At 44.3% G+C, this 14,968-nt stretch overlaps 1 protein-coding gene across 2 annotated transcripts in view; it reads right to left on the reverse strand.

Annotated features, from left to right (window-relative positions):
* LOC139539712 (neurocan core protein-like) overlaps nucleotides 1–14,968 on the reverse strand; it is a 244,690-nt gene that overhangs the window by 71,087 nt on the left and 158,635 nt on the right. For both annotated transcript variants that reach the window (XM_071342907.1, XM_071342908.1), the window contains one exon: nucleotides 5,701–5,814. In XM_071342907.1, the coding sequence (XP_071199008.1) occupies nucleotides 5,701–5,814 (114 nt within the window). The remainder of the gene's footprint in view (nucleotides 1–5,700; nucleotides 5,815–14,968) is intronic.

The raw sequence follows: 14,968 nt of genomic DNA on the forward strand, positions 1-14,968 counted from the left end.
GAACTAGAATCCTCACAGTACTGTACAGTATGAGTGTTATACTATACATGTTGATGAGAACTAGAACTCTCACAGTACTGTACAGTATGAGTGTTATACTATACATGTTGATGAGAACTAGAACCCTCACAGTACTGTACAGTATGAGTGTTATACTATACATGTTGATGAGAACTAGAACTCTCACAGTACTGTACAGTATGAGTGTTATACTATACATGTTGATGAGAACTAGAACCTTCACAGTGCTGTACAGTATGAGTGTTATACTATACATGTTGATGAGAACTAGAACCCTCACAGTACTGTACAGTATGAGTGTTATACTATACATGTTGATGAGAACTAGAACTCTCACAGTACTGTACAGTATGAGTGTTATACTATACATGTTGATGAGAACTATAACTCTCACAGTACTGTACAGTATGAGTGTTATACTATACATGTTGATGAGAACTAGAACCCTCACAGTACTGTACAGTATGAGTGTTATACTATACATGTTGATGAGAACTAGAACCCTCACAGTACTGTACAGTATGAGTGTTATACTATACATGTTGATGAGAACTAGAACCCTCACAGTACTGTACAGTATGAGTGTTATACTATACATGTTGATGAGAACTAGAACCCTCACAGTACTGTACAGTATGAGTGTTATACTATACATGTTGATGAGAACTAGAAACCTCACAGTACTGTACAGTATGAGTGTTATACTATACATGTTGATGAGAACTAGAACTCTCACAGTACTGTACAGTATGAGTGTTATACTATACATGTTGATGAGAACTAGAACCCTCACAGTGCTGTACAGTATGAGTGTTACACTATACATGTTGATGAGAACTAGAAACCTCACAGTGCTGTACAGTATGAGTGTTATACTATACATGTTGATGAGAACTAGAACCCTCACAGTACTGTACAGTATGAGTGTTATACTATACATGTTGATGAGAACTAGACCCCTCACAGTACTGTACAGTATGAGTGTTATACTATACATGTTGATGAGAACTAGAACCCTCACAGTACTGTACAGTATGTGTGTTATACTATACATGTTGATGAGAACTAGACCCCTCACAGTACTGTACAGTATGAGTGTTATACTATACATGTTGATGAGAACTAGAACCCTCACAGTACTGTACAGTATGAGTGATTATACTATACATGTTGATGAGAACTAGACCCCTCACAGTACTGTACAGTATGAGTGATTATACTATACATGTTGATGAGAACTAGAACCCTCACAGTACTGTACAGTATGAATGTTATACTATACATGTTGATGAGAACTAGAACCCTCACAGTACTCTACAGTATGAGTGTTATACTATACATGTTGATGATAACTAGGACCCTCACAGTACTCTACAGTATGAGTGTTATACTATACATGTTGATGAGAACTAGAACCCTCACAGTACTGTACAGTATGAGTGATTATACTATACATGTTGATGAGAACTAGGACCTTCACAGTACTGTACAGTATGAGTGTTATACTATACATGTTGATGAGAACTAGACCCCTCACAGTACTGTACAGTATGAGTGATTATACTATACATGTTGATGAGAACTAGAACCCTCACAGTACTGTACAGTATGAGTGTTATACTATACATGTTGATGAGAACTAGAACCCTCACAGTACTGTACAGTATGAATGTTATACTATACATGTTGATGAGAACTAGAACCCTCACAGTACTCTACAGTATGAGTGTTATACTATACATGTTGATGATAACTAGGACCTTCACAGTACTGTACAGTATGAGTGTTATACTATACATGTTGATGAGAACTAGACCCCTCACAGTACTGTACAGTATGAGTGTTATACTATACATGTTGATGAGAACTAGAACCCTCACAGTACTGTACAGTATGAATGTTATACTATACATGTTGATGAGAACTAGAACCCTCACAGTACTGTACAGTATGAGTGTTATACTATACATGTTGATGAGAACTAGACCCCTCACAGTACTGTACAGTATGAGTGATTATACTATACATGTTGATGAGAACTAGAACCCTCACAGTACTGTACAGTATGAGTGTTATACTATACATGTTGATGAGAACTAGAACCCTCACAGTACTGTACAGTATGAGTGTTATACTATACATGTTGATGAGAACTAGAATCCTCACAGTACTGTACAGTATGAGTGTTATACTATACATGTTGATGAGAACTAGAACTCTCACAGTACTGTACAGTATGAGTGTTATACTATACATGTTGATGAGAACTAGAACCCTCACAGTACTGTACAGTATGAGTGTTATACTATACATGTTGATGAGAACTAGAACTCTCACAGTACTGTACAGTATGAGTGTTATACTATACATGTTGATGAGAACTAGAACCTTCACAGTGCTGTACAGTATGAGTGTTATACTATACATGTTGATGAGAACTAGAACCCTCACAGTACTGTACAGTATGAGTGTTATACTATACATGTTGATGAGAACTAGAACTCTCACAGTACTGTACAGTATGAGTGTTATACTATACATGTTGATGAGAACTATAACTCTCACAGTACTGTACAGTATGAGTGTTATACTATACATGTTGATGAGAACTAGAACCCTCACAGTACTGTACAGTATGAGTGTTATACTATACATGTTGATGAGAACTAGAACCCTCACAGTACTGTACAGTATGAGTGTTATACTATACATGTTGATGAGAACTAGAACCCTCACAGTACTGTACAGTATGAGTGTTATACTATACATGTTGATGAGAACTAGAACCCTCACAGTACTGTACAGTATGAGTGTTATACTATACATGTTGATGAGAACTAGAAACCTCACAGTACTGTACAGTATGAGTGTTATACTATACATGTTGATGAGAACTAGAACTCTCACAGTACTGTACAGTATGAGTGTTATACTATACATGTTGATGAGAACTAGAACCCTCACAGTACTGTACAGTATGAGTGTTACACTATACATGTTGATGAGAACTAGAAACCTCACAGTGCTGTACAGTATGAGTGTTATACTATACATGTTGATGAGAACTAGAACCCTCACAGTACTGTACAGTATGAGTGTTATACTATACATGTTGATGAGAACTAGACCCCTCACAGTACTGTACAGTATGAGTGTTATACTATACATGTTGATGAGAACTAGAACCCTCACAGTACTGTACAGTATGAGTGTTATACTATACATGTTGATGAGAACTAGACCCCTCACAGTACTGTACAGTATGAGTGTTATACTATACATGTTGATGAGAACTAGAACCCTCACAGTACTGTACAGTATGAGTGATTATACTATACATGTTGATGAGAACTAGACCCCTCACAGTACTGTACAGTATGAGTGATTATACTATACATGTTGATGAGAACTAGAACCCTCACAGTACTGTACAGTATGAATGTTATACTATACATGTTGATGAGAACTAGAACCCTCACAGTACTCTACAGTATGAGTGTTATACTATACATGTTGATGATAACTAGGACCCTCACAGTACTCTACAGTATGAGTGTTATACTATACATGTTGATGAGAACTAGAACCCTCACAGTACTGTACAGTATGAGTGATTATACTATACATGTTGATGAGAACTAGGACCTTCACAGTACTGTACAGTATGAGTGTTATACTATACATGTTGATGAGAACTAGACCCCTCACAGTACTGTACAGTATGAGTGATTATACTATACATGTTGATGAGAACTAGAACCCTCACAGTACTGTACAGTATGAGTGTTATACTATACATGTTGATGAGAACTAGAACCCTCACAGTACTGTACAGTATGAATGTTATACTATACATGTTGATGAGAACTAGAACCCTCACAGTACTCTACAGTATGAGTGTTATACTATACATGTTGATGATAACTAGGACCTTCACAGTACTGTACAGTATGAGTGTTATACTATACATGTTGATGAGAACTAGACCCCTCACAGTACTGTACAGTATGAGTGTTATACTATACATGTTGATGAGAACTAGAACCCTCACAGTACTGTACAGTATGAATGTTATACTATACATGTTGATGAGAACTAGAACCCTCACAGTACTGTACAGTATGAGTGTTATACTATACATGTTGATGAGAACTAGACCCCTCACAGTACTGTACAGTATGAGTGATTATACTATACATGTTGATGAGAACTAGAACCCTCACAGTACTGTACAGTATGAGTGTTATACTATACATGTTGATGAGAACTAGAACCCTCACAGTACTGTACAGTATGAGTGTTATACTATACATGTTGATGAGAACTAGAACCCTCACAGTACTGAGCCTCAAACCTCTACGCCTCACGGCCTGTCCATCTCTACACACACATCACTGAGCCTCAAACCTCTACGCCTCACGGCCTGTCCATCTCTACACACACATCACTGAGCCTCAAACCTCTACGCCTCACGGCCTGTCCATCTCTACACACACATCACTGAGCCTCAAACCTCTACTGCCTCACGGCCTGTCCATCTCTACACACACATCACTGAGCCTCAAACCTCTACGCCTCACGGCCTGTCCATCTCTACACACACATCACTGAGCCTCAAACCTCTACGCCTCACGGCCTGTCCATCTCTACACACACATCACTGAGCCTCAAACCTCTACGCCTCACGGCCTGTCCATCTCTACACACACATCACTGAGCCTCAAACCTCTACGCATCACGGCATGTCCATCTCTACACACGCGTCACTGAGCCTCAAACCTCTACGCCTCATGGCATGTCCATCTCTACACACGCGTCACTGAGCCTCAAACCTCTACGCCTCACGGCATGTCCATCTCTACACACACGTCACTGAGCCTCAAACCTCTACGCCTCACTCACGGCCTGTCCATCTCTACACACACGTCACTGAGCCTCAAACCTCTACGCCTCACTCACGGCCTGTCCATCTCTACACACACGTCACTGAGCCTCAAACCTCTACGCCTCACGCCCTGTCCATCTCTACACACACGTCACTGAGCCTCAAACCTCTACGCCTCACGGCCTGTCCATCTCTACACACACGTCACTGATTGGGATACACGCGCTCGTGCTCTCTCCATTCCTCCGTCTCTTTCTGCAGGGTAAGGCATCGATCTGTAAAGGCTCATTACCCTGCCCCAGGTAGAGAAGGAGACTCAGAGCCTTGCAGGCAGAGAGAGCTGGGCTGCTAGGATACAGGCTGACGGTGTGGGTGAGAAAACACCAGAGGTTGGGCTTCTACTGGGGTAAATATGCATTAGTACACTGCCCATCTCTATTTAAACTCCCCCTTTTTTCACTTTCCTTCTCTCTTTCTTCTTTCTTCTCAATCTCTCGGTTTTTCTCTTGGTGCTACAAAGAAACATTCTCCTAAAGTGTTGTGTTTCTCAGACACTGCTGTGGCTGGCTGTCTATCTTTCATAGACCTGCTTTCATGTAATGGAGGCTCAAAACCATTTACATTTTTCAAACAGCATAGCTGCATTCATGCCCACTAGGCATTCTTTCTCTTTGAGGGGCTCCAGCTGAGCACAGGTGTTCTGTCATAAGCTGCACCACTGATACATATTACCACTTCCTCTTTCCCCCAGGGATGTGAGTTAATGAGAGAGGTGTTAAGCGATAAAATATTACCTTTCTCACAAGTGGCTCCACCGTAGCTGGGCAGACACAGGCACACAAAGGAATTGATCTCGTCGATACAGGTGCCTCCGTTCTGGCACGGGTTTGACTGGCAGTCGTTGATGTCTGTCAGGGGGAAAAAAGGGTTGTGTTCATTAGGCACCAAATGGAAGAAAACAGATTGAATCAGGGAGGGATCACCTGGACTTGTCCAATACGAATGGCTTATTTTTGTTTTAAAATGTTGTATGTCCTAATGAATACAACCAAGGAAAAACAAGGATACGCGAGGAGACAGGGTCAGTTACAACAATGCAGTCACTGGACACGGCACATATCTCTTGTCACCATCAGAGATCTAACTTTTCGGAGAGGTCTGAGCTCTTTTGAGGAGTTGTAATTAAAAGCTTTGATTCAGCAGCCCATCAATAAGTGGGTGGAGGAGCAGTGAAGCGCATGACACTAATTGTGATGCATATGCAGGACTTGCCTTCCACTCTGCTGTCAAACCTGGACAGGTTATAGTCTCCATTGGCAGGGAAAAGATGCAGGGAGGAGGCAGTTTGATGTTGGAGTTGTTTGATATTCAGATATTTACACCCATGCAATCATGCTAGAGTTGTACTGACACTTCATACTGTATATGTGAAACTGATGCATGTAGCTGTGATACAGATGAACAAACTCATACAGTAGACCAGGAATCCATGCATGCACACTTGTACACACACGAACAGATACACACAATTTGTGGAGACGTTTAAGGCTATGGGTCTCCTTTCTGTGTAAAAGCAGAACTATATTTATCTCACTGCTGATCTGGGGCCTTAGGGCAAAATCATTAAAACCACAGCTGGCATCCCAGCAACCATTGCCCTCAGAACATGAGTATATCTCGGGGGCCCGGGCGAGAGGGCAGGAGACGGGTATCGAGTAACGTAGGGATCACGCTTTTTATAGTTCTCCAAGTCTGGAAGAGTGTGGAAGATGGCGAGTCCCTAGGTTGGATTACAGGGATTTGATGGCGAGGCGAAGCGTGTTGGATAAAAGCAGGAGTTAGTCTGAATCCACACTGGGACTGCCTGCCATGTCTAGACAATGAATCAACAGATCAGGAGGGAGGGATTACTACAGCACACATACAGGGACGTATGGATGCTCTGACTGGTGCTGTACTGTATATATAGCAGGGCTCTCAGCTGAGTTCTCTAGTACTGCAATGTTTCTCTGCTAATCAGGAAGTGTGATACTGTGGAGTACAGAAGCTGGCCACTCATCCATCCCATTGTCTGTGAGGTGGTACCACAATCCTCCAAAGAAGTCTTGGTTTAGCTCAGCTAACTCTGACCCCCATGCAGCGCAGCACTTGACTCTCAACAATGACAGGAAAGAGGGAACATACTGCTGGGCCGGCCCTGGCCTCTTGAGTGTCTCCCCTCCCTCCTCTCCTCCTCCCATCCTCCTCCAGCTTCAGACACAGCAGGCATAACAGAGGAGACCAGAGAGAAGCCAGAGAGCTCATTCAGTGGCCACTCAGTGTCCACCCAGCCCAGCTGGCTAACTGGGGATAAACTGTAGCCGGGGCAGGTGGTGGGTGGTGGAGGGCGGCTGCTGCCCAGCCTTCTCTGGCTTCCTCCCCAGGATAACACAGGCAGGCCTGAAAGCCTAGAAGCTATGCTCCATCCCCAAGGACTCCCGGGAGCAGCCGGTGGAGGATTGTGAGGATTGTTCATCGGCTGGCAGAGGAGAGAGGGGGAGAGAGAGAGCGAGTGAGTGAAAGAGGCCAGACTAACTGGGGGGGTGTGCCGCAGACAAATGTGCAGTCTCAGCCTAGATGACATGGGTGAGAGAGAGAGAGAGAGAGAGAGAGAGAGAGAGAGAGAGAGAGAGAGAGAGAGAGATAGAGAGAGAGATTGCAGTCTTGGCCAGTCCACCCACCAACCTCCCCACCACCCCACCCTCGTCTCTGTCCCTATGGGGTGTGTGCCAGTCCAGTGTAACACTATTTCCCTATGCAGGGCCAGGCCCCTCTATTCCTACTGTTTCCAGTTCTGGAGGGTTTTCCCCCTACTTCACCACAGCAAGATTTATGCTTTCAATTCCAGGGCATCTGTGAACATGGAGCCAAATAAAAAGTAAACAGCTCCCTCTATTATAAATGTGAATTTCGACGCAATCAACAATTTCACGCCAATGAATCCCAGCAGGTTTCTCCTCTGGGCCCAGTTAGAGTCCACAGACTAGAATCCAATAAAGGAGGCAAGGAAACGAAAAAAGGATCAATATCATGACCAAGGACTTTCTCTCAGTCAGACAGACCAGCAGTAAAAAAGTTTCCCAGGCATATTTTCTCTCTCTCATTCACGTTATCTCCCTCTCTCCTACAATGGTGCTGCTGTGGGGTTCAAGTCTTAATGATAAAAAATGTAAAGACGTGACACAGGCAGAAGTCATTTGCAATGCAGGGGTAGTCTCTCTCTCTCTCTCTCTCTCTCTCTCTCTCTCTCTCTCTCTCTCTCTCTCTCTCTCTCTCTCTCTCTCTCTCTCTCTCTCTCTCTCTCTCTCTCTCTCTCTCTCTCTCTCTCTCTCTCTCTCTCTCTCTCTCTCTCTCTCTCTCTCTCTCTCTCTCTCTCTCTCTCTCTCTCTCTCTCTCTCTCTCTCTCTCTCTCTCTCTCTCTCTCTCTCTCTCTCTCTCTCTCTCTCTCTCTCTCTCTCTCTCTCTCTCTCTCTCTCTCTCTCTCTCTCATCACTAAGCATGATTCCTAAGTCAGTCGGCTCATCACAAAACAGACACTACAGTCTACCTGAGAACTAATATGGTCTACCTTACATAAAACTATCAATACAGACACTATATAATCTACAGCACCTGGAAACCAGAGGAATGGATTGCTAGATTTGCATTGCACAGTGAAGTCGCAATCTATTTCAGTTGGCTATTCATAACACAGACACTAGTACTATACTATACCTTGGTGCAAGGAAAGACGTTACTGTAGCTACCATCCACTTAGAGTTTCCTCTGAGGCAATCAACACATCAGCATTCACCTATAAAGTCAGCATTCCATTCATTAAACAGGCATTACGATGAGCGTCAGAGTTAACCACCCACAGGAAATAACCCATAATTTGCAACAAAGAAGCCATCACCCACCTCAGTTAACATTCACACTGACACAGCGCCATGAATGAAAACTAAAATGGCCGCATTGAGCAAGTCAACATCTCTGGAGTGTATTTGTTGGCCTTGGCACCTAATGATAACCATTTCCTTGACACTTTATGATAATCATTTCCTTGACACTTTATGATAATCATTTCCTTGACAGCATCTTAAAGGGATCATTATCTGAAGGATGGTTTCTGCCACTTAAAACTCTGTGAAATTCAGTGGTGTCCGTCTCCTCTGAGTTTTTTATTATGTTTGAAGGATAAATTACCCTATTTCAAGGGAACAGTCGTCATTCTGTTGCTGTTGATTGTCTCTTTCGTAATTACTTTGGCAATATGTGAATAGTCTCGCCTTTTCAATGAAATGTGCTTTATGGATTGTGCAGTGAAGTGGGATTGTCAGAGGGGAGGAGGGGAGGACAAAGAAAATGTGGCGGAGAGAGAGGGATAGAGAGAGAGATAGAGAAAGGGAGGAAGGGAAGTAAGGAGGAAGAGAGTGAAAAAAGACAGCGGAAGAGAGAGAGAGAGAGAGAGAGAGAGAGAGAGAGAGAGAGAGAAAGAGAGAGAGAGATAGTTAGAGGGTGACAGAGAGAAAGAGAGACCTGGAACTGCTAATGGGATTATTTGCACTCAACAGGTCCTATTGATGGCCTTATGATTCAGCAGAGCATAAGAAAGCTCTATTCAACACTAACAAAACGTACAGCCGCTGAGTGTGTCGTGAAACAGAGAAGGTAAGCTAAGGTTTACACAATGAGATGGCGCATGTATCAGACACACACCCATACACCCCCCCCCCCCGCACTCGCACGCACACACACACACACACACACACACACACTGTTGCCAGTGTATGGTAACTCGGCCGCTGTCAGTATGGGAGGCGGAAAGCTTGTTTAGTCATAACACAGCCCAACAGCTCAGTAAAGGACCCAGGGTGGGAAACTAAATGCCAACACTTCCCTGATCAAACAGTGTTTTGATAGATTAAAGAGAGGGTTAGTGAACCTGGAAATACCAGACGGGGAAAATTCATTTAGGATAGGAGAACAGGAAGCGGGAGAGTATAGACCTGAAGGAGAGGACTGCTCAGTACCCAGGCTGGTCTTGTCCAGGGCTGGGTCAATTCCATTTCAATTTAGTCCATTTGAAGTTCCAATTCAACAACTGAAAAAATCCTGATTGAAAATAAATAAATTTTCATTTCTTGAATTGGAACATTAGTTCATCCCTTCACTCTCTTGAATTGACTGACTGAATGAAATGGAATTGACCCCAAACAGTGATGTAGTGGTAAGTAAAGAGGTGGGTAAACTGTATGTGTGTCTGTGTGTCTGTGTGTGCATTGCTTGCATTGCTTGCTGTTTGGGGTTTTAGGCTGGGTTTCTGTACAGCACTTTGAGATATCAGCTGATGTAAGAAGGGCTATATAAATGAATTGATTTGATGTGTGTGTGTGCCCTTGGCTGGTGGATGTGTATGGGGGAGAGGGAGGATGACTGGATGTAGAGCGGATCAGAGCTGTGAACATAGGAACTGGAGGTACTAAACTCAGCAAAAAAAGAAACGTCCCTTTTTCAGTACCCTGTCTTTCAAAGATAATTCGTAAAAATCCAAATAACTTCACAGATCTTCATTGTAAAGGGTTTAAACACTGTTTCCCAAGCCCGACTAACCGGTGCCTGTATGTAGCCTCGCTACTGTTATAGCCTCGCTACTGTATATAGCCTTGCTACTGTTATTTTTTACTGTCTTTTTACTGTTGTTTTTATGTCTTTACTTACCTATTATTCACCTAATACCTTTTTTGCACTATTGGTTAGAGCCTGTAAGTAAACATTTCACTGTAAGGACCTGCTGTATTCGGCGCACATGACAAATACACTTTTATTTGATTTGATTTTGTTCAATGAACCATAAACAATAAATGAACATGCACCTGTGGAACAGTCGTTTAGACACTAACAGCTTACAGACGGTAGGCAATTACGGTCACAGTTATGAAAACTTAGGACACTAAAGAGGCCTTTCTACTGACTCTTAAAAGCACCAAAAGAACGATGCCCAGGGTCCCTGCTCATCTGTGTGAACGTGCCTTAGGCAGGCTGCAAGGAGGCATGAGGACTTGCAATGTCCATACTGGGAGACGCCTAAGACAGCGCTACAGGGAGACAGGACGGACAGCTGATCATACTCGCAGTGGAAAACCACGTGTAACAACACCTGCACAGGATCGGTACATCCGAACATCACACCTGCGGGACAGGTACAGGATGGCGGCAACAACAACTGCCCGAGTTACACCAGGAACGCACAATCCCTCCATCAAATCAAATCAAATCAAATCAAATTTTATTAGTCACATACACATGGTTAGCAGATGTTAATGCGAGTGTAGCGAAATGCTTGTGCTTCTAGTTCCGACAATGCAGTAATAACCAACAAGTAATCTAACCTAACAATTCCACAACTACTACCTTACACACACACACAAGTGTAAAGGGATAAAGAATATGTACATAAAGATATATGAATGAGTGGTGGTACAGAACGGCATGGCAGATGCAGTAGATGGTATAGAGTACGGTATATACATATGAGATGAGTACTGTAGGGTATGTAAACATAAAGTGGCATAGTTTAAAGTGGCTAGTGGTACATGTATTACATAAAGATGGCAAGATGCAGTAGATGATATAGAGTACAGTATATACATATGAGATGGGTAATGTAGGGTATGTAAACATTATATTAAGTGGCATTGTTTAAAGTGGCTAGTGGTACATTTTTACATAATTTCCATCAATTCCCATTTTTAAAGTGGCTGGAGTTGAGTCAGTATGTTGGCAGCGGCCGCTAAATGTTAGTGGTGGCTGTTTAACAGTCTGATGGCCTTGAGATAGAAGCTGTTTTTCAGTCTCTCGGTCCCTGCTTTGATGCACCTGTACTGACCTCGCCTTCTGGATGATAGCGGGGTGAACAGGCAGTGGCTTGGGTGGTTGTTGTCCTTGATGATCTTTATGGCCTTCCTGTGACATCGGGTGGTGTAGGTGTCCTGGAGGGCAGGTAGTTTGCCCCCGGTGATGCGTTCTGCAGACCTCACTACCCTCTGGAGAGCCTTACGGTTGTGGGCGGAGCAGTTGCCGTACCAGGCGGTGATACAGCCCGACAGGATGCTCTCGATTGTGCATCTGTAGAAGTTTGTGAGTGCTTTTGGTGACAAGCCGAATTTCTTCAGCCTCCTGAGGTTGAAGAGGCGCTGCTGCGCCTTCTTCACAACGCTGTCTGTGTGGGTGGACCAATTCAGTTTGTCCGTGATGTGTACACCGAGGAACTTAAAACTTTCCACCTTCTCCACTACTGACCCGTCGATGTGGATAGGGGGGTGCTCCCTCTGCTGTTTCCTGAAGTCCACAATCATCTCCTTTGTTTTGTTGACGTTGAGTGTGAGGTTATTTTCCTGACACCACACTCCGAGGGCCCTCACCTCCTCCCTGTAGGCCGTCTCGTCGTTGTTGGTAATCAAGCCTACCACTGTAGTGTCGTCCGCAAACTTGATGATTGAGTTGGAGGCGTGCATGGCCACGCAGTCGTGGGTGAACAGGGAGTACAGGAGAGGGCTCAGAACGCACCCTTGTGGGGCCCCAGTGTTGAGGATCAGCGGGGTGGAGATGTTGTTACCTACCCTCACCACCTGGGGGCGGCCCGTCAGGAAGTCCAGGACCCAGTTGCACAGGGCGGGGTCGAGACCCAGGGTCTCGAGCTTGATGACGAGTTTGGAGGGTACTATGGTGTTAAATGCTGAGCTGTAATCGATGAACAGCATTCTCACATGGGTATTCCTCTTGTCCAGATGGGTTAGGGCAGTGTGCAGTGTGGTTGCGATTGCGTCGTCTGTGGACCTATTGGGTCGGTAAGCAAATTGGAGTGGGTCTAGGGTGTCCGGTAGGGTGGAGGTGATATGGTCCTTGACTAGTCTCTCAAAGCACTTCATGATGACGGAAGTGAGTGCTACGGGGCGGTAGTCGTTTAGCTCAGTTACCTTAGCTTTCTTGGGAACAGGAACAATGGTGGCCCTCTTGAAGCATGTGGGAACAGCAGACTGGGATAAGGATTGATTGAATATGTCCGTAAACACACCAGCCAGCTGGTCTGCGCATGCTCTGAGGACGCGGCTGGGAATGCCGTCTGGGCCTGCAGCCTTGCGAGGGTTAACACGTTTAAATGTTTTACTCACCTCGGCTGCAGTGAAGGAGAGCCCGCAGGTTTTGGTAGGGGGCCGTGTCAGTGGCACTGTATTGTCCTCAAAGCGGGCAAAAAAGTTGTTTAGCCTGTCTGGGAGCAAGACATCCTGGTCCGCGACGGGGCTGGTTTTCTTTTTGTAATCCGTGATTGACTGTAGACCCTGCCACATACCTCTTGTGTCTGAGCTGTTGAATTGCGACTCGATTTTGTCTCTGTACTGGGACTTAGCCTGTTTGATTGCCTTGCGGAGAGAATAGCTACACTGTTTGTATTCGGTCATGCTTCCGGTCACCTTGCCCTGGTTAAAAGCAGTGGTTCGCGCTTTCAGTTTTACGCGAATGCTGCCGTCAATCCACGGTTTCTGGTTTGGGAATGTTTTAATCGTTGCTGTGGGTACGACATCGTCAATGCACTTCCTAATGAACTCGCTCACCGAATCAGCATATTCGTCAATATTGTTGTTGGACGCGATGCGGAACATATTCCAATCCGCGTGATCGAAGCAGTCTTGAAGCGTGGATTCAGATTGGTCGGACCAGCGTTGAACAGACCTGAGCGCGGGAGCTTGTTGTTTGAGTTTCTGTTTGTAGGCTGGAATCAACAAAATGGAGTCGTGGTCAGCTTTTCCGAAAGGGGGGCGGGGGAGGGCCTTATATGCGTCGCGGAAATTAGTATAACAATGATCTAGGGTTTTTCCAGCCCTGGTAGCACAATCGATATGCTGATAGAATTTAGGGAGTTTTGTTTTTAGATTAGCCTTGTTAAAATCCCCAGCTACGATGAATGCAGCCTCAGGGTGTGTGGTTTCCAGTTTACAAAGAGTCAGATAAAGTTCGTTCAGGGCCATCGATGTGTCTGCTTGGGGGGGAATATATATGGCTGTGATTATGATTGAAGAGAATTCCCTTGGTAGATAATGCGGTCGACATTTGATTGTGAGGAGTTCTAGATCAGGTGAACAGAATGACTTGAGTTCCTGTGTGTTGTTATGATGATCACACCACTTCTCGTTAATCATAAGGCATACCCCCCCGCTCAGACTGCCCGCAATAGGCTGAGAGAGGCTGGACTGAGGGCTTGTAGGCCTGTTGTAAGGAAGGTCCTCACCAGACATCACCGACAACAACGGGCACAAACCCACCATTGCTGGACCAGACAGGACTGGCAAAAAGTGCTCTTCACTGACGAGTCTCAATGAAGTCTCACCAGGGGTGATGGTCGGATTCGCATTTATCGTCAAAGGGATAAGCGTTACACTGAGGCCTGTACTCTGGAGCGGGATCGATTTGGAGATGGAGGGTCCGTCATGGTCTGGGGCGGTGTGTCACAGCCTCATCGAACTGAGCTTGTTGTCATTGCAGGCAATCTCAACGCTTTGCGTTACAGGGAAGACATCCTCCTCCCTCATGTGGTACCCTTCCTGCTGGCTCATCCTGACATGACCCTCCAGCATGACAATGCCAACAGCCATACTGCTCATTTTGTGCGTGATATCCTGCAATACAGGAATGTCAGTGTTCTGCCATGGCCAGCGAAGAGCCATGAATCCCATTGAGCACGTCTGGGATCTGTTGGATCGGAGGGTGAGGGCGAGGGCCATTCTCCCCATTCTCTCCACTTACACATTTCAGACTTTATTTTCCCCTATGAAAACAGTTTCAACCCCTACAAAAATGTCCATAAATTATAATCCACGTAATAATTCAAATTTCCTGTTGCTGCAGGATTATTTTCCTGCTTTAGCAAATTGGCTCAAATGAAGATCCTATATCTGTAGAAATGTAGATTTAGTAGTCCTAAATTCAAAATCCTATTGATTTAAACTCTTGTTACTCTAACTCAACCATACCTAGAGTATTCGC

The sequence above is a fragment of the Salvelinus alpinus genome, chromosome 15 (assembly GCF_045679555.1).
Source record: "Salvelinus alpinus chromosome 15, SLU_Salpinus.1, whole genome shotgun sequence".
Classification (NCBI taxonomy): domain Eukaryota; kingdom Metazoa; phylum Chordata; class Actinopteri; order Salmoniformes; family Salmonidae; genus Salvelinus; species Salvelinus alpinus.